Below are 21,057 nucleotides of genomic sequence, written 5' to 3' on the forward strand. Positions count from 1 at the left end.
GAGATCATGACCTAAGCTGAAGTCAGACGCTTAACGAAATGAGCCAGCCAGGTGCCCTTATATCTGGTCCAAGTTTATGGTAGATGTGCCTCACTGAATATTAGAGTATAGCCTGAAAGTTTTTGATATTATCATGATGGGATCATGGAGAACTCCATACTCATTGATAGTTTCAGATGCTTTGATGAAGAAAAGTTTCAGCTCTGGTCAAAGTTGTCAAAGGAGAAATAGTTGGCAACTTATGTGTGATAATCACTCTGTTATTGCTCTTATTATCAATATTTTGCAGATGAGGATACTACATAATTTAAGGGTTATTCATAAATGCCTCTAAAGTACTGAAAATGTGACTCAGACAACTGAAAAGAGCAAAAATAATAATCCTAAAAACGTCTTACCTTTCATACTACCAAAAATTTCCACACCAATTCTCCTATTTAAGTTTGAAACTAAATAGGAGATGAGAAAATTAAGGCACAGAATAGGTTCATGCCTAACCAAATATCAGATTAACCAGAAGCTCTAAATATGATTATTTACCCAAAGAACCCATGAGAACTACCTATCATTTAAGTGGATATAAAGTTAAAACATAAAAGTAAGTAGATTTCTTATACAGCACCAATAAAAAGATATAATGGAAAAAAGATTGCATCATAAATCATAAAGTCCATAAGAAACCAACAGTAAATCTAACAGGATAGAGGTAAGAACAGAATAAAGGAAATAACAAAACTTTATTAAAGGACATATAAGATGATGTAAGTAAATAGAAAGACATATACTGCTTCTCTACTGAAAGATTCAATGTTAAAGGAAAATGAAGAGCTGATTTTATTTTATTTTATTTTTTTTTAAATTTTTTTTTTTCAACGTTTATTTATTTTTGGGACAGAGAGAGACAGAGCATGAACGGGGGAGGGGCAGAGAGAGAGGGAGACACAGAATCGGAAACAGGCTCCAGGCTCTGAGCCATCAGCCCAGAGCCCGACGCGGGGCTCGAACTCACGGACCGCGAGATCATGACCTGGCTGAAGTCGGACGCTTAACCGACTGCGCCACCCAGGCGCCCCGAAGAGCTGATTTTAAAGTTCACATGGAAGAGAGAATTAAAGTAAGAGCTGAACTTTTCAGAAAAATGAATTATGGAATACTTGCTCTTCTCAAAAGTACTGTAATAATATAACAATTAAATAGTGTGGTATTGAACCCCAAAATAGGCTAACAGATTGACAGAAGAAAACAGAGAGAATGAAAACAGGTCAATAAATATTTGAGAGTTTAGTTTAGTGGGATACAGAGTGACTATTTATTAAATGATTTTGAAACAACTGAAAATCTACTTGGAAAAAAGAAAATCAAGTTCTTTACAACTTATCTCACAGCAAAATAATAAACTTCATATGAGTTAGGAATAAAAATAAAGCTATAAAAGAATTAGAAGAAGGATATGGAAGAGTATTTTTATGTACTTTAGGTAGGGAAGGCATTTCTAATGAAGAAATAAAACCTGTAAAGTAAAAGAGTGACAAATTTGAGTATATAATAATTAAAATCTCCAGCAAAAAGATATCAAACAAACAACACTAAATGTTAAATGACAGAAAGAGAAATTGTATTTATAATACATTTTGTAACAAATTAACAAAAATATATTATCTAAGGGACCCCTGGGTGGCTCAGTCGGTTAAGTGTCTGACTTGGGCTCAGGTCATGATCTCACGACTTGTGAGTTCAAGCCCTGCATTGGGCTCTGTGCTGACAGCGTGGAGCCTGGAGCCTGCTTCGGATTCTGTGTCTCCCTCTTTCTCTGCCCCTCCCCCATCATGCTCTGACTCTCTCTCTCTCTCTCTCTCTCAAAACTAAATAAACATCTAAAATATATAAAGAGTTATTACAGTTTAATAAGAAAAAGACAGCAACCTAATGTAAATCATGTAAAGTGAATATGTAAAGGCAATTTCCAGAGAAAAAAAATCACTTAATTGTAATCGGGGAGATATAAACAGAAAGAAAATGAGACACATGTTCTCATTTATCAGATTGTCAGACATCAAAAGGGTTAACATGAAGTATTGGTGGTGGGAGTGTATATTGGATGAAACCTTTTGGGGAGGCGGTTGGAGAACATGTGTCAATATTTTTAAAGTGAATATTCTCTTTCGACAAAATCCAAAGTAGGAACCTACTTTGAAGGCAATATTCTGGATTAGTTTCCATGTTTGTTAAAAATTAATCATATTAAATAAAGTTTTGTAACATACAAGCCCAAATCAGGAAAATATTAGTAATTTAAATCAAAGGAAGAAAGACCTGAAGTGGTAAGATGAATATGTCAAATGAGCCTGAGATAAACTTTCCTCAGACAACTGATGAATTATACAATGCTCTCAAGAAGGCTTTGGTGAAAAGTCTAGCATTTGTGACATTTAACGGAGACTAGGAAATACACATGCATTTTGTAGATAAGCTTATGAAATAGTGAAAACACTAAGTTTAATAATTCATGCATCTCTCATGCTGTGACTTTCTAAACAGGTCCAAATATATTAGCAATAACATTTTGCTATTATAGGTTCAGAAGTATTTATGCTACCCTTGTTTCCAACACTATATAAAGTTCATGCAAAAGATTAAATATTATTAGATGTTACAGATATTGATCAGAGCCGGTTTAAAAAAAAATCTCCATGAGCATGTAGAGTCCAAGCTTATAAAGAAAAATCATTTTTTTTTCAACGTTTATTTATTTTTTGGGACAGAGAGAGACAGAGCATGAACGGGGGAGGGGCAGAGAGAGAGGGAGACACAGAATCGGAAACAGGCTCCAGGCTCTGAGCCATCAGCCCAGAGCCTGACGCGGGGCTCGAACTCACGGACCGCGAGATCGTGACCTGGCTGAAGTCGGACGCCTAACCGACTGTGCCACCCAGGCGCCCCAGAAAAATCATTTTTAAGTAAATCTAATTTTCAAAAGCAATATGCCAATCCTGACAGCATAGTTTCATACAGATATTAAATTCTTATTTTAAGGGCAAGGCATATAAACTTTCCCACTTAGGTTAAGAGTTATAATCTGAGTTTTTAAAACTTCATTTCATATTTTATTTCCATTTTGAGTTTTTTCCCCTTTCCCTTTTTCATGTCCAGAAACCACTAAGCCATTTAAGTACTGTGGAATGCTTACAATTCTCCACAGCTCATGGAGGTAGATTATTTTCAACGGAACTATTGCTTTCTCTGTAAAATTAATCAAGGGATGAAACTTTAAGGACATGGATACATTTCTTTTCCATCCACAGTGAACTCAGGTCTGGAAATAAATCAAATACTAACCACAGCACCTCTCGTTCCTCTGGCCCCCTTAGGACCACTTTCCCCAATTTGTCCGGGAGCACCTCTGCTTCCGATTTCTCCGGTGGGCCCTATTTGTCCTTTTTCACCCTGTGGATGTCGTTAGTAAGAGAGAAAAGTGGGAAAAGACAAATTTTTACCTAGATGAATTAACTATATCATATATCTGAATGACACCGGAGGATAGTCTGTAAGCAAAATTCCGTAAATAGTAACTTGGGTTTACCTAGCTGGTGGTAGAGACTGCCACTGACAATAATAACATACCATCACCACCTAGGTTATCTGAAAGATACAACTGAAAGTAATTTAGGAGAAAGAACATTAAAAAAAATAATTTTGGCCAAACAAGCAGGGGAGATCTGGTGTTCATGTTGAATTACCAATAACCAATTTTTTTTATTTTGAATTTGTTAGGTATGTATGCATGCATGCATGTATTTCCTGTTATCATGAGAAAACATAGACTGTATAAGAAACCTGCTTCTATACACAATTTCAATCCCACAAAGATCTATTTAATGTATACAGTTTCCAGTGTATGTTTCTGTATATTCAGTGGCTTGGAGTCTGCCTTTAAAAATCCATAACATATTTATATCATTTAACATCCTTCTGAAAACTAGTTATCTTCTGTTTTCCATCAAGCTGGCTGATCATTCTCTACCACCAAAATATGGCTGCTTTTAAACAACTTTAAGTGCTATAATTCATTTTCTGAAAATGGGAACCAATCTGTTCTGCTGTAGACAATAAAGTCGATACAAAGAAAAACTAGACTGTGATCATAGTCAGGAAGGAAGTTTTTGGTATTCATAATAATTCCCAGGGATGCAGGCTACTGTAAAGAATTATACTGTCCCACTTCTAATGTTGATTTTAGATATAACATCAAGTATGATGAAAAGAGACTTCAGTATTGGGGTTATTTTCATGGGTAAGAATGGCTACTAAAATTCACCACATTCATTTTTCTTTACTTCTTATTCTAACTAATCCTGTCTCTACATTATGACAAAGATAGGCTGGGTGTATGTTAGTAGAAATGATAAAATTAGACTTTGGGAACTAGATATGGTGTGATTTGAAGCTAATTATAGTCATATATTCAGAACTGTTGTATTTGAATAAGAAAATCATACTTGAACAAATTATTGGCCCCATACAGAGATGAATTTTTCATTATAATGTTCCAGAATTTTATACATTTTCATTTTAGTAAGATATAAAAGAAACATATAAACCATATTCTGGATGTGTGTTTCTAAGTCAATATATGGGAAAGATAAAATAATTAACCTTTTCAATTTAGATAAACATAGTACTAATAAACCCAGAAACAATCTCAATCATAATCTTTTCCCCTAAACATTTTACTAAAGTTGTTACTAATACACAAATGGTGTAGTATTTTCCTTTTCTCTCTTTTCCTGCCCAAAGTCTACTGAAGAATTTTTGGCAAACAGGAGAAGAAAAGGCAAATATCTTCACAGAAACTACAGAGTGAGACAGTTGCCTTCAAATAATTAAGGCAATAAATACTCCTAAGTAGAGTTAAATATTAATTTATATAAATGTGCCTTTTAAAACCAAATTTATATTTCTTTATTACCATATATCTCATGCAAATAAGAATATCACAGCATTCTATGGAGCTCAGAGCACATCAGAAGAAAGGAAGCCTTAAAAAGATGTAAAAAAAAAAAAAATTACCTTTTTGCCTGGGCGACCTCTTTGCCCTGGAATTCCCACAATTCCTTCAGATCCCTGAATGTCCAATATAAAAAAGAAAATAAATTGTTAAAGAAAGGACTAGATGGCATATTTAAATACTTACATCACATAATCACTGAATTGAACATTATGTAAAAATGACGGTTACTTTTCAACAATATTGTGTTTGCATAATTATCTAAAAATAGGTCATGATGATTTAGCGGTCTGTTACTAATGAGTAAAATTTACATAGACAAACTGGTCAAGATAGACAAAATTAAACTGTTCTTTATTATAGGAAGAAAATTATTTGGTTTCATCACCATTTTAATTAGTGAGACTGTAATTAAACTAAACCCAATGCATCCATTTTAATTTTAGCAGTTCTATGAGCTACTACTGTGGGTTCAACATCTTGTTGAATGTATAGGATTATAAAATATATATATAAAACATGGTGAAGAAGAATCTCAAGATCTTATTGGAGTAGTAGATTAAGGAGGTTTTCTTTGGTCTGTGGAAAAAAGGAGAGAGGGAAATAGATGGAGAAAAAAGAAGTAGTCATATTCAACTTTAAAACAGTATTCTCATTTTAATCTGTATTTTATTCAGACAAAGTAGACTGAAAGTTTTCAATACATACTTTTTTTTTTGTAAAATTGGCTAAAATATTTTAGATGTCATGTGAATTTGCAGGTCAACAATAATTAGGCTTAAATGAGATCCACAGTAAGCCAGGGTGCAAGTTCTGAAACGGCCAACAATTAATCACAGCACTCCTTGCATTAGTTTGGAAATGAAAATGGAAACCTCAAATTTGTGTCCCAAAGCTTGGCAAACTGCAAAAATGATGTAGACAAGAAATAAATTGTGGTTTACCACTGTGCTATGGAGGCTCTTGATAAATATTTGTTGAACGAATAAACAGATACCTAAGGAAGTGACTCATGCCCTATGCTCCTCAGTAAATGCTCTTCTAGCCTCAGAAAGTCACTGAATTTAGAAGCCAAAATGGTTAAGTTCTATTGCTGTAGTTCTAGCTGCATCCAGAGGTCAAAATGATAGTTGCACTAACCTGAGATTTCTTTGCGGTTAATATGGACTTTTAAAAAGAGGCAGATTAACTTTCATTAGAGGGTAATGGTGTGAGCTTTTAAAAGTCAGACTGCTAGTTTCATAGTCTGGCTCTGGTCACCTCACAGCAATATGACCATAGGTAGATTGTTTAACTTCTAAAGGCCTCAGTTTCCTGTTCTATAAAAGAAGTACAATACCTCTTCAAAGAGTTATTAAGATTAAATGAGATAGTGCATGTAAAGCTAAAAAGAACCGGACTTTAAACTGAAGAATTTAGCTCAGTGTTAGTTCTCACTAACGTCCGCTGCCTTTTTCAAGTGTATTATATAACATTTGAATGTATATAAAAAGATATTAGAAGGTACAATAAATACCCATGCACCCACCACCTACTGTAAGAAAGAGAAGATACATATGTTAATTGAAGTCCCATATGCACACATACCTTTCCAAACACATTACCCTCTCCCCTCACTCAGGTGCAACCATTGCCCTCAATTTATCATTCCCAAGCATTTCTTTATACCTTTACTCCATTTGTATGTATCTCCAAGCAGTATGTGGTGATGTTGCATGTTTTCAAACTTTAAATAAGCATACTTAATGCATTCTTTGGAAACTTTTTTAACACACATTTTGCTTTTGAAATTAATCAGTGTCTTTAATCTACTCACTTTCTGTTTTTCATCCTACGGGATTCTATTTTCTTATCAAACCACAGCTAATTTAACCACTTTTTTACTGATGAATTTTGGTGTTTTTTTTTTTTTTTGTCCTGTTACAGATAATGCTTGTGAACTCATCTATGTGCCATGTTAAAGGTGGTTGTTTTGTTTTGTTTTTGTTTTTATGGAATAGTCCCAGAAGTTAAACTGCTGGGTTGTAGAATATGTACATCTTTAGGTATACAAGAGAATGTAAAATTATTCTCCAAAGTAGTTTTTTTCAATTTCCATTCCCATAGCAATGTTTCAGAGTCCAATTACTTCAAATCTTCTGTAAAGCTTGGTACTATCAGACTTCAAATATGTCCATTTCATTGTGGTAAATGATATTTTATTTGTGTTTTCAATTTGCATATTTCTGATTATTAAGGAGGAATGATTATCTATTCACACCGTTATTTCACATCTATATGTGATTCTGCTCAATATTCCCCTGAGCTGGACTTACTGAGTTATCCATAAAAGTTTTTACATATATTCCTGATACCTGTATTTTGCTCATTCTATATAACACAGATCTCTTCTCAGCCTGCAGCATATTTTTTCACTTTGTTTAATATAACTTCTGATTAACATAAGTTTGTGATTTTAACAGAGTCATATTCATCAGTATTTTCTTCTTGTCTTACTTCTTTTCAGTGTTTAGGAGATCCTGACTGCTTCCCCTCCCTTCATGAGGTCATAAAATGTTCTTGTAAATGTTCTCATGCTTAACATTTTGATTTTCACAATTAGGCCTTTAATTGGAATTTCATTCTTTTGTGTGCGTGTGTGCACTGGTTTGAAGGAGTTGTTTTATTTTATTTTGTTTTCCATTTGGATAACCAATTAGGCCAGTACCATTTATTGAATATTTCATCCTTTCCTTAATGATTTGCAATCTGTGATCAATGTATTAAACTTCATGTTTCAAAATATACTAAGCTCTGAGTCAAGGTTACCTTCTATTTCCACTGGTCTCTTTGTCTTCTGTGAATGAACATGACACTGATTAAATTACTCTAGCTTCAATCATAAGTTACGGTATCAGGTAGGGTAAGTTCTCCCTTCCACACACCACTCTGCCCCAACCCTTGTAAGTTGTTCTTGAAAATTGTTTTGATATTGGTCCTTTGTTCTTTCATATGAATTTTAAAATCACTTTTCATTAATCAGGTCCTATAAAAAAAGTCTTATAGGGATTTTGACTAAAATTGTATTGAATTTATAGACTAATTTAGGGGAGAATTGATAATTTTTTTGATATTGAGTCCTCCTATCCATGAATATAAAATATCTCTCCATTTATTTAGGTCTTTGTTAATAAACATAATTTTTTGACAAAAATCTGCAAATCTTTTGTTAGGTTTATTTCTAGTTGTTTAATTTTGTTGATGATTATATTATAAATAGTTTTTTTTTTGTTTATTTATTTATTGAGAGAGAGGGAGAGAGCAAGCAGGGGAGGGGCAGAGAGAAAGGGAGAGAGAGAATCCCAAACAGGCTCCATGCTGTCAGTGCAGAGCCCGATACAGGGCTCAATCCCATGAACTGTGAGATCATGACATGAGCTGAAATTAAGAATTGGATGCTCAACCTACTGAGCCACTCAGGCGCCCCCAGTAAATATTATTTAAGGTTTTCTAAACTGCTTGTGGCTGGTGAAGAAGAATGGAATCTATTTTTGTATATTCTTATATTTAGCATCTTGCTAAAATCTCCTTAATTCTAATAATTTGTCTGTAGATTATTTCTCTTGTACCATACTGGCTGGGTTTCTGAGTAAATGTTGGATAGAAATGGTGAATAGTGGTGATCTTTGCTCATTCTTTGAAGTTTCACCATTAAGTATGATAGTCAACGTGGATATTATATTTTACTAAATGCTTTTTGTTTCATTTATTGAGATCATATTTTTAATTCTTTAATTTGTAAATATGTGACTTAAATGTATAATTTTAAAAAATGTTAGGCCTTTGTTGCAATACTTGCACAAGAGGGAATTCACTGACACCTTTATTATATCAGCACCTCACAATGAGGTGCAATGAATTCAACTATTCAGGTGTCATCCAACACTACTGCATGGCAATGTTATCTGCCAACCACCATGCAGTTTAGACATCACTGTAAGTGTTTATATATTTAAATACCAACAAAAACTTGTGGAGAATATAAAAATTAAAGTGATAGGCCTCTCACAAACGTGTATAATTGAGAAATTTGTCATTAGTCTGTAAGAGGACTTACACATTCTTCAAACTTCCATTTTCGCCTCAGTGTCAAGTGAATGACCTTGCCTTATACTGCACTGAGACAGAGTAGCAATCAAACAAGAGCCACCTCCTCTTTCCCACACCCGATCTACCGACATACCTCCTTATGCACACACATATTCCGCCTCCCTTCTCTTACAAAGGAAGAAGTTTCTCTGTTGCTTGTCTGAAGCCAGTGCCTCACTTGTATCTAAAGCCCATGTTCCCTTCATGGCCTTCTCTTAACACTTGCACTATCATTTTTTTCCTCTTGACTACATCATTTCCGACAGCAATTAAATAAGCTAGATAGCACTCATTAAAAAACAAAAACAAAACCCTTCCTTGACCTCGTGTCCCTCCCTCCCTTCCTTTCTATTCACTCATTCAATGTTTCATGTACTTTTCTAGTTCAATCTTTACTTCCCCATCACAGCAGAACTTTTTGAAAGACCTGTTTATGCTCATTGCCACTATTTTCTTACTTCTCATTCCCTCTTCATTTGGGCTTTTGTTCTTACCACAGCTCTGAAATTGCTTCCCTTTCAGGTCACCATGTAACCTTCATAAAGCTAAATCCAATAATCCAATGGCTCATTTTATCTCAACCTTTTTTCATTCTTGAAAAATTTTAAGGTTTTGTTTATATGGCAGCATGCTTCCTGAATTTTTGGCTTCCTTATATAACACCTCCTTATATTCTAATGATTCCTAAAATTATGTCACCTGTCCTGACTGTATCATTGACCTTCTGGTTATCCTACCTACTGACATCTTTTTGAATTTCTAATAGGGATTTCAAACTTTATGTGCCTCAAACTGAACCCTTGAATTATCCCCTCAAATCCCTAAATCTTGTCTCTTTCTTGTCTTCTCCAACTCTGCTATAATGTGGCAGTATTTTTAAAATTATCAAAATTGCTTTTCAATTTTGCCTTTTTGAATATATGGACTTTACCCTATTCATAGCTTGAGGGGGTCATATGCCCAAGGGTTATATGTACTAAGAAAATTTTTCTGTTTTCTTTGTTTCCAACTTTAATAATTCACAAGTTGACCTTGGAGCACCCAGCATACAGAGCTGTCCTATATTATAGAGAAGACACATCTTCCGTCTACTGCAATAGAACTCTAAGGCTTTTTACTAGGTGATAAAAGGATGAGAATATGATATAGGAGAAATAGAGAGAAAGCCAGGTTGTTGTTGTTGTTGTTGTTGTTGTTTTTCTTTTGGCTCCAGGAGAATACAGAAGCGCAAAAAGGGAGGGAGAGACCTAGATGTTCAGATTTTCCTCTTTCTGAGTTTTGGTAAAGTGAGACTCTTGTTCCCCACTACCTCTTCAGGATACAGGAAAGGTACCTTCTCTCTAGATAGCACTTGGTTTATGGCCATATCACTTTGGATGCTCAGGAAAATCAAAATGATGAACATTTGTTAAATTTTCCTAACCTACTCCTTGATTCCTATATGATGTAGATAGCAACTTAGAAATACCTGGGGAGCTTGTGTATGTGTGTGGTGGGGGAGTGGTCATTACTCTAGAAAGACATGGCTCTGTCATAACGGCTGATGAGCAGACTTCCTGGGCCAGAGCTGAATGAGAATCCAGAAGACCTGAGAGGGATCTGCAGATTAGTGGAAGCTGATTAGAGGGAACCTCTCCCAGAAAGGAAATGAAAATTACTAACTGCAGACATTATCATCAGAGGCCAGCAGGGTAGGCAGTAAGGAAACTGACAAGGGACATTACCATGTTCCTATCTTAAACACCTGCACCTAGATCCAAAGCCTCCTCATCCTTACCATCACCAGACACTCAGACTCTCTAATGGAAAAGAGCAAAAGAGGGAGGTCAAGAGCTGATAAATTTGAGAAGCAACATTGTAAGAGTCTGAGCATTACCTACAGAGACTACTAATTTATAGGAACAAATTGTTTAAGCTTTCAACTGAGTTGGATTTAAAATTTTCTTTTGCCCCCAAGCCTCCAACCATTCCTCACTAATCAGTAAGTTAGAGCTTGTGAGGAAAACCAAATAAACCAAAAATAATGAAATCACATATATCCACATATGTAAATACCAATTTGTAGGTCTGTAATATATTTAATGATATGATCACCAGTTCAGTTGCTCCAGCTAAAAACCAGGATTTATTCTTCATTATTTTTTCCCTCTTTCTCAACATCCAAACAATGAGTGATTACAGTCAGCTGTATCTCCAAAATATGTCTTAAATGGGATCACTATCCCCTATCTCTATTGTCCCCTTACATTCCCAACCATACTACTTTTCATCTACACTATTGCCATGGCCTTCTAAGTCCACTTTTACCCTCATAGTCTATTTCTTCAAGATTCCCCAAATGATCACTAAATTAACATTTAGTGAAATTAACATTTCAAACCCCTTGACCTGTTTAAAACCTTCCAAATGGCTGCACATTGAAATCAGAATCATCTTCAAATCTCTTATTATGGTCTGTAATCCTCTATATGATCTGGCTCCTTTTATTTCTCTGATGTTATGTTTTCAAGTTACTCACTACATTCCAATTACTTGGCCATTCCCTCCCCCCCCACACCCACCCCATCTGGCCCCTTTCTAATAGTGCATCTAATACATGCCCTTTCTGCCTTAGAGCATTTGCATTTAAATGTCCCCTCTACCTAGAAAACTTTTACTTAGATATTTACATGACTGGCTGCCTCTTATCCTTAGACATCTGGTTCAATGTAACCCTAGGTAGTCCTTCTGTGACCACCCCAATTTAAAGTGGTCTATTACCTAGTCACTCTTTATCTCATTACCATGTTTTCTTTTCCTCACAGCACTTATCACTCTCAGAAATTATCATTCTTGTTCACGTTTCCTTCCCACGCCGCAGTGTTAAGTTCCAGGACAGCAGGGACCTTGTCTGTTTTGTTTATTGCTTTAACATTAGTACCCAGAACTGTGCCTGGCATATAATTGATGATTAATAAATATTTAATAAACAAATGAATGATAGAATGCATGCCCCAAATTGAAAATATTTAGCCTTAATCAGACAGTAACCTAGGCTACTTGGTATTCATTTGTAAAGAAATAACATCTTAAAAAACATGTACTAAAGTTTGTAGTAAAGCCAAAGTTTATGAACAAAAGGTGAAGAGTAGTGAGACATTTTTATACTACCTTTTTGTTTCTAAGAAATGTAACATATGCATCTATTGGGAACATTTTGCACACTAAACCTTTGTACATTTGAAGAACACATTATATGTGAAAAAGGGGATTGCTATTGCATTTTCTTTTGTCATTATAACCGGAAAGATTTCTCCTGGTTCTTTTGTCCACATCTTTTTTCTCTTCAAAGACAGGTTGCTTCTTCTTTTTGTGGGGTGGAGGGGAGGACGTGGATTGGGGGGGATGTGGGATGGGGTTGGAACTTCCACTGATATTAGGCTGGTTTATTTTATGCTTGTTCTAAAAATGCATAAGAAATATCTTGCTGCAAAATATTTGCTTTTAAAAGGCAACCCTACCGCAACTCATTTGTGTACTTAGAGGCTTGCAGCAGACTGGAAAAATAGCAACATTTTCTAAATGAGCATGTTTTAGTAAACTTCTTCAATAATTCCTAACATAAGAATGCTTTTATATGCTGACAGAGAATAGTTGGCTTTATGCTGAGCCTACTCATTAAATAGAAGGAGTTGAGATTCCAGCCTATTACTTTAAATATGTGAGAGTAGCTGTATTGTCTTGAAAGTAACACATCACATCTATTTAAAAAATTTTTTTAATGTTTATTTAGTTTTGAAGAAGAGAGAGAGACAGAGCATGAGCAGGAAGAGGGGCAGAGAGAAAAGGAGACACAGAATCTGAAGCAGGATCCAGGCTCTGAGCTGTCAGCACACAGCCCATAGGTGGGACTTGAACTCATGAACCACGAGATCAGGATCTGAGCCAAAGTCAGACGCTTAACCGACTGAGCCACCCAGGCACCCCACATCACATCTATTTTTTAAACAACTTTGAGATACAAGTCATATACCATATATGAACCTGTTTAAAGTATACAATTCAATGAGTTGTGCAACCATCACCACAATCAATTTTAGAACATTTTCATTGCCCCCAAAAGAAACCCTGTATCCACAAGCAGTCACTTCCCATTTCCTCCCAACCACCATCCCTAGTAGCCATAGGCAATCGCTAATCTACTTTCTGTCTGTCTAGATATGCCTTATTTGGGACATGTCATATATCATGTGGTCTTTTTTGACTGGCTGCTTTCACTTAGCATAATGTTCTCTTTTCTTTTCTCTTTAAATGTTTATTTATTTTGAGAGAGGACAAGTATAAGCAGGGGAGGGGCAGAGAGAGAGGAAGAGAGAGAATCCCAAGCAGGCTCCATACTGTTAGCATGGACCCCGATGTAGGGCTTAATTTCATGAACTGTGAGATCGTGACCTCAGCTGAAATCAAGTCTGACACCTAACGGACTGAGCTACCCAGGCACCCCTAAGCATAATGTTTTCAAGGTCCATCAGTGTTGTAACATGTAGGAGTACATCATTTCTTTTCATTGCCAAGTAATAATCCATTGCATAGATACACTACATTTATTAATATACATTTACAAATCATCAGTTGAATGATCATTTATGTTATTTTGGCTATCATTAAAATGCTTCTATAAATAGTCAGGTACAAAATTCAAATTTTGTTTGAACTGTGCTTTCAATTCTATTGGGTATATACCTAGGAATAGAATTGGTGGATCATATAGCAACTCCGTGTTTATCACTTTGAGAAAATGCCAAATTGATTTTCAAAGTGGCTGTACCATTTTATATCCCATCAGCAATGTATATTTACATCTTCAGCAACATTTGATATTTTCTGTTTTTTTTTTATTTTTAATTTTTTTTTTATTATAACCATCCTAGTCAAGTGAAGTGGCATCTCGTGGTTTTATTTGAATTTTCCTAATGGCTAATAATGTTGATCATCTTTTCAATTGCTTATTGGCTAACTATATATCTTCTTTGGAGAAACATCTGTTTAAATGTTTCACTCAATTTTTCAATTGGCTTATCTTTTTACTACTGAGTTGGAAGGGTTCTTTGCATATTTTGGATACAGTCCTTTATCATATATGATTTGCAAATATTTTCTCCCTTTTCATGGGTGTCTTTTCACTGCCCTAATGGTGTTTTTTGAAGCACAAAATTATTTTCTTTCTCTTTTCTTCTTTCTTTCTTTCTTTCTTTCTTTCTTTCTTTCTTTCTTTCTTTCTTTCCTTCCTTCCTTCCTTCCTTCCTTCCTTCCTTCCTCTCCTCCATCCCTCCTTTTTTCTTTCCTTTTTTTTTTTTGTAGGTAGGGTTTACATCCAGTATGTGGAGCCCAACATGGGGCCTGAACTTACAACCTTGAGATCAAGAGCTGAGCTGAGATCAAGAGCTGAGCTGAGATCAAGAATTGAATGTTCAACCAACTGAGCCAGCCAGCACAAAACTTAATTTTAATGAAGTCCAGTTTATTTTTTCTTTTGTCACTTATACTTTTGGTGCTATCTAAGAAAACTTTGCATAAATCAAGGTCATGAAGATTTACTGATATGTTTTCTTCTAAGACATTTATAGTTTTAGCTCTTAAATTTTGGTCTATGATCCATTTTGAGTTAATTTTTGTGTGTAGGATAAGGGTCCAACTTTATTCTTTTGCATGAAGGTATCTACTTGTTTTAGCACCATTTGTTGGAAAGATCATTATTTTTCCCTTTGACTTTTCTTAGCACATAACATGTTCTTGTAATTCAAATTTATCTTGTTCTATTTTTGTCCCCTGGGATTTATTTTATTCGTTGAGACAGCCAATAATGTTAGATATAGTAAACAAAGTTTGGGAGTTATAGAATGATTCCTATCACAGGTTATGTTCCTCTTCTGTCTGAAAACTTTCAATGCCTTTTTACTACACTCTGAATAAAAAAACCAAACTTTGTACCATGATTTAAATAATCCTTCATGATCTGCTTCCTATTTATTTCTTCAAGTTCATCTCAAAAAACTTTTCACTATTCTCTATGCTATAGCTATAATTAGCTTCCCTTTAGTTTTCCAAATACATCTAGACCATTCCCACTTCCAGATATTGGCCCTTACTATTCCATCTGCCTTGAGTGATCTCTCAAAGTTCTTGGCATGACTGGTTCTTTTTCATTCTTCAGGTCTCAACTGAATCCTTCCCTCAATGCCCTATTGGAAATAGGCTTCTATTCTCTTAACCAGCTATTATTTTTCATCACCCTATTTGTTTCATCATTGCATTTATTGCTATCTGCAATGATCTAGTCTATTGTCAGTGTTCACAATATCATAAAATCTGAGATCAGGAATCTTGCTAATCTTGTTCCTCCTTGGTATTCCCATTGCTTAGCAGAGTTCTTGATTCATAGAAGGTACTCAAAACTTTCTTTGAATTAATGAATGGACAAATACATTTTATAGAGTCACAATCTATGAAGCTAATAAAATTTTGGAGCATCTAAGTTAATGCTTTTTTTTTTAAAAGCTATAGAACCTTTTCTTCCAAAGAAAGCCTATACAGAATCTCATGTTAGATATACATACGAAGATTTTTTTCTGACTCACATAGTAATAGAAGAAACACTCTTGCCCATTCAGCATCCCTCCCTGACACAGTCATCTTGGGAGGCTCTGCCCAGCTCCAACCCCTTTATCATGTATAATGTGTAAACTGAGAAACCAAAGAAGGACTCACCCAACAATGTACAGCTCTTTAGTGGTAGAGTAGGGACAGTGGTAGAGCAATTCTTGCATAATGGTCAGTGCAGAGGTCTTTCTATTTCTGTGTTGCTTTATGACACAACAGTTCAGAACAAACAAGCCTAAGACCAGAGTCATAAAAATCATTCAGAAGACAAAGATTTAAATAAGTGCTTTACTCCTTAATGCCACTGACCTCAAATTTCCAAACTTATTATTTTTTAGGGTTTCCAAGGAAATTATCTCAGAAATACGATTCATGTATACCTTATTATTCTTTTCTAACTAATGATAAGTCCTTTCATCTTTCTGACTTTGCTTTGTAAGATCCTATTAAAAAAGCTTCTTAGCTTTATTTTGCTTCATCTTTTCTCAAGACATTCCCCTATTCCTAATTATCATACCCCTCTATCTATACAGGTGGGAAAAAAATCACACTTCAATAAATCCAACCAAGTTTTGTCCTAACAGATAAGACAATTTCATTTTTACATATTCAACTTTTAACTTCCATAGCTTCACATCTGTTTAGATGTTAGATAGTACAGTGATAGATTTTTAAAGAAATGGATGACAGACCATAACTCAGGCAGATGTTTCTTCTCAGATGCTTCCAAATTCTTCTCGCATACAGAGTTATGCATTTAGGCAACTGAATACTTTAGCATAGAATTCAAGCATAAAATACACATTTTAAAATTATGCTCAAAGTAGTCTAAATCTTAGATTTAGGAATTTGTTACTGATGCTTCCCCTGCTTTATTTTTCAACCTAGTTCTCATTTTCCAGTCTTCTAGAGAGAAGAACATTTCTTTTCTTGAAAAATAAATTGTATTTCTTTTTTTCTCACTGTCTTGTTTATTTTTCAAGAATAGGTAGCATCTTTGTGACATTGCCTAAGGAAGAATGTTTTTAAAGTGAAAAATAAATCCAACATCAGGCTGTCTGATTAAGCAATAGTTCCTTGGATCATAAAATTCTTTTGAAAAAAAATGTGCCATGGTATTTTTATTGGGTTTATGAGCTGAAAGACATTTAAAATTCCAAAGAGAACAACAAAAAGAATAAAAAAGAAACACACATGTGTTGTTACTAAAAAAGGCACCAAAGATGTGTACAAGGCAAGATTATTCCTGGGAAAAATTATGAAGCAGATGAAATCTGTGTTTATCATTTTTCTATGTCTTGTTTTGAGCCTCTTTTTTCATCTCTGTTCTGCCCATCACCAGCTGTCAGGCTGCATCATCCCCATCTGGGGTTCCTGTCTGTTATCCTATGGCATGGCTAGACCTTTTATTTAGTTCTGTGTTCTTCCTACCAACATTTAGGATTCTGCTGGGGAAGTAAGCTAGGTGATTAAAAAAAAATCCATGCTAAAGTATTATTAATTGTTAATGACTTTCTTATATAAAAATAATTTGGTAAGAATTCTCAGAAAGATAATTACACTTTTTCAGCATTTGTTACGTGGTTTCTCTGTGAGTCCAGCCCTGATGAGTCCTCTACAAAAGATGAAAATGTCAATATCCCCAAAAAAAGGCAAAACATAAGCCCAAGGCTGGTCACCTCATGGAGTAGTGTGGCTTAGAGGCATAGAAGTCAGACAATAAAGGAGCTAGAGTCAGCTCTGCCATCTGCAATTATACTTATCTTTCTCTGAGTCTATATTTTTCAGTTGTAAAGTGGGGAAAATAAAGCACTACTGGATTATTGGAAGGATTCTGTGAGAAAATGTAAGTGAAATTCTATTGTTCAGTGCCTGGACCAATAGTTTGAAGATAATATTGGGGGGTGATTCCCCAGTGCTTTATATTTGCTGCAGTGAAGCACCTATCATAGTTTTCCAGGACTGAGAGAGCAGGATGGAATAGAAATGGACACTTTACCACTTATGTAAAACCAGAGGGAAAAAAGACTCAACTTGCCAATTGCTAAAAAACAGGAGACATTTCTGATTCATCCTCAAACTTCAAATGTCACTTTGAAATACATTGGTATAATTATCTATTATTTTGGAGAAGAGGTGAGATAGCATTATTTTAATAGATACTAAAGGAATTATAATTATGGGTAAATGATATGAATGGCAAGGTAGTCAGTTTGTGCTTAATTTATGGTATTTGTTGTATTCTTCCAGATAGGGCTTCTTCTTAGTTCTTGGAGATGTAATTGAGATTACTAGGGGCAGGAAATATCTTTAAAAGGCTAAATAAGACCCCTAGGGCATGGCAAAAAGAGAAATCATTTTACGGTAGGGTCATAAGTAACGACTCCCAAGATATGAGAATGTCTTCAAAGGCAAGGATACTTAGAAAAGTAAAGAGAGAATAATCTTGGGAGGAGAACACATGTTTAAACATGTGAGATAAAGACGAGGGGACAGTAAAGTAAAAAGACAAAATGTCCAGAGAGGCCTTATCTAGAAGATGTAACAAATATCATAAATTAAGGATTTAAGCAAGAAAAAAGCTGTTCTCATTATTTATTTACATCTTCTATTGGCTCTGTGGTGAGAGAATCTGTCCAATACATTTAAAATTTCCCTTGAAGTAATACTACAATTTTATATCAGATCCTGATAGTTTAAATTATGCCTGCAAAGGACTTCTTATGGCATTCTAGAGTTAGGACATTCCTCTACAGGAATAATGTCAGCTCAATGAATAAAAATCAGAAATAGTCAATCAAACCAAGTTTGAGATAACACAAAATGTTCCCCTTCAAATGCTTTATGACAGAATTTCCATAGCTGAGGTGACATCATCAGGATAGTCACTTAAGTCATTCCTGAATTCAGCCATCCTCAGAAGAAGACCAAGTAGCTAGTATCCATATAAAAGACCCACCATTGTGAAAATCCTAGAACCTGGGGGTGAGGCTGAGGCACTCTCCTAGATCACAGGGATACAGAAGGACCAAGCAGAAAGGTAAGAGTAAAGATTTCACTTTGATTGCATTGTCCTTTCCTCAGACCAGCAGAGTACTGCATCAAGTGGCTCCCTTGGCTTATAGTTTCTCCAGTGAGGAAAAGAAAAATCCAAAATGCACATTTAGCTCCCCCAGTATTGTAGAATGCTTCCAAGGTAGCCCAATAAAGTTTCACCTCATGGGGATCATTGGGAAAGAATGCAGACTTGACTACTAAGGATCAGATAGAGACAGAGAAGAGAGGCAAGGATTACAGCATCCTGCACCAGATCTTGGTGGACTGCATTCTTGATTGCAGTAGCACCTGAGCAGAGATCCCAGCCAGTGATTCTGCACATCTGCAGAGCTGAGTTGGTGGCTCTGTCTGGTCAGAGATCTTGGCTGAAGTGTTCTGCATTATTTGGGTCCCCAGCCAAAGGGTCATACTTGCTGTGGAGCCCATTATATGTCCCTGAGTAGTCAGGGAAGCAAACCTGAAACCTTGCCCAACAGCTAAGCATATACTCCCATCTCACTCAACCAGGATTGCCTGGCCATAGAATTTGGGCATTTGTGGAATCCATACTATAGACCTACTCAGACAGGCAGCCAAACCAGCAGCCCCGTCAAAATGTTGGGCATGACCAGAGAATCTGAACAGTGGCCCCAGACAGTCTTGGAACTCAGCTTAAAGTACTGCCCAGCTGTAAAGTCCAGCCAACAGCTCTACCCAGCAGCAAAATCTAGTTAATGGCCCTGTCCAGTTACTAAGCACAGCTTGCAACTGTGGATAGACAAGAAGCCCAGCAAGTGGCCCTGCCCAATCACAAAGCATAGACTTCAACCCCACCCAACAAAAGAGCTCAATAGTAATGCTACCCATGAAGCATATAGTCTCCAGCCTCAACCAACACTGAGATATAGCTGGAGGCCCCACTTGACCAGAAAGCCAGGCAAGTGACCTTAAGCAACACAGAGGCACAGCCAGTGGCCTAGGTAATCATGAAGCGCAGTCTGCAACTCTGCACAAAATTGGGACATAGCCTGTGGGTCTGTCCCACTGTGAAACCCTGCTTGTTGTCTCATGAAAATGGAGTGCAGCCAGTAGCACTATCCAGTTAGGATGCACAAGATGAGACCTTGCCTAAATACAGAGTCCAATCAGAGGCATTGCCTTGCCAGGCAATACAGCCTAAGATCTCACCCTACCAGCATCCTTACCCAACTAGGGTGCCTATTCACTGGCCTCACTTGAACATGAAGTTCAAGACAGCAGGCTCACTTAGCTGCAGAGAACAGCCAGTGACAACCCTCCCCCAACTTCAGAACGTGGGTAGGGACCTTGCACAACTGGAGACCCCAGTGGCAAGCTGTACCTACCACAAATTCTACCAGTTAACCAGTCCAGTATCCCAAACAAAGTAGACTGGTGAAGGACTTTCCCTGCCAAAATGAACCTCTAATGTCTGGAAGAGAGACTACTTACTCAAATGCGCCGATACCAGTGCAAGGATACAAGGATCATAAAGAATCAAGTAAACATGACAACACCAAAGGAAACTAATAAAACTTCAATAACTGATATGAAAGTAATGGAATTTCATGGACTTTCTGACAAATAATTCAGAGTAATCCTCCTAAAGAAGTACAGTGAGCTATAAGAACACACAAACAGACAAGTAAAATTAGAAAAACAATGCATGAACAAAATGAGAAATTCAACAAAGAAATAGAAACCATAAAAATAAATAAAATAAAAATCCTAGAGATGAACAATACAATGACTGAACTAAAGAATTCAATAGAGAGCTTCAGCAGTAGACTGAACCAATCAGTAGCAGTGAACTCAATAAGTTATTTGAGGTCACCCAGAGGAGTAAAATGAAAAAAGCAAAACAAACAAAAGAACAAAGTAAAGTGAAGAAAGTCTATGGTACTTATGAGATAGCATCAAGTAAAATAATACGTGCGTGCATTGTGATGAGACCAGAAGGAGAAGAAAAAGGACCAGAAAGTCTATTTGAAGATATAATGGCTGAAAATATCCCAAAAACGTGGGGAGAGAAATGGATATCCAGGTTCTTGAGGCCTAAAGGATCCGAAATAAGTTGCATCTAAAAAGAATTACTTTGAGACACATCATAATTAAATTATAAAAAGTCAAAGACAAAGAGAATTTGGGGAGCAGCAAGAGAAAATTGACTTGTCACAAAAGAGAGCCTCCATATGACTATAAGTACATCTCTCAGCAGAAACTGCAGGCCA

General features: G+C 35.9%; 1 protein-coding gene across 5 annotated transcripts in view; it reads right to left on the reverse strand.

Moving 5' to 3' along the window:
* The window catches only part of COL24A1 (collagen type XXIV alpha 1 chain), a 404,519-nt gene that overhangs the window by 96,783 nt on the left and 286,679 nt on the right, over positions 1-21,057 (reverse strand). For all 5 annotated transcript variants that reach the window (XM_086717446.1, XM_025934829.2, XM_086717444.1 and 2 more), the window contains 2 exons: positions 5,068-5,121; positions 3,337-3,444 (listed from right to left, as the gene is read on the reverse strand). In XM_086717446.1, coding sequence (XP_086573572.1) covers positions 3,337-3,444; positions 5,068-5,121 — 162 coding nt within the window. The remainder of the gene's footprint in view (positions 1-3,336; positions 3,445-5,067; positions 5,122-21,057) is intronic.

Source organism: Puma concolor, chromosome C1, assembly GCF_028749965.1.
Source record: "Puma concolor isolate L17-30 chromosome C1, mPumCon1.1.hap2, whole genome shotgun sequence".
In the NCBI taxonomy this organism is placed as follows: domain Eukaryota; kingdom Metazoa; phylum Chordata; class Mammalia; order Carnivora; family Felidae; genus Puma; species Puma concolor.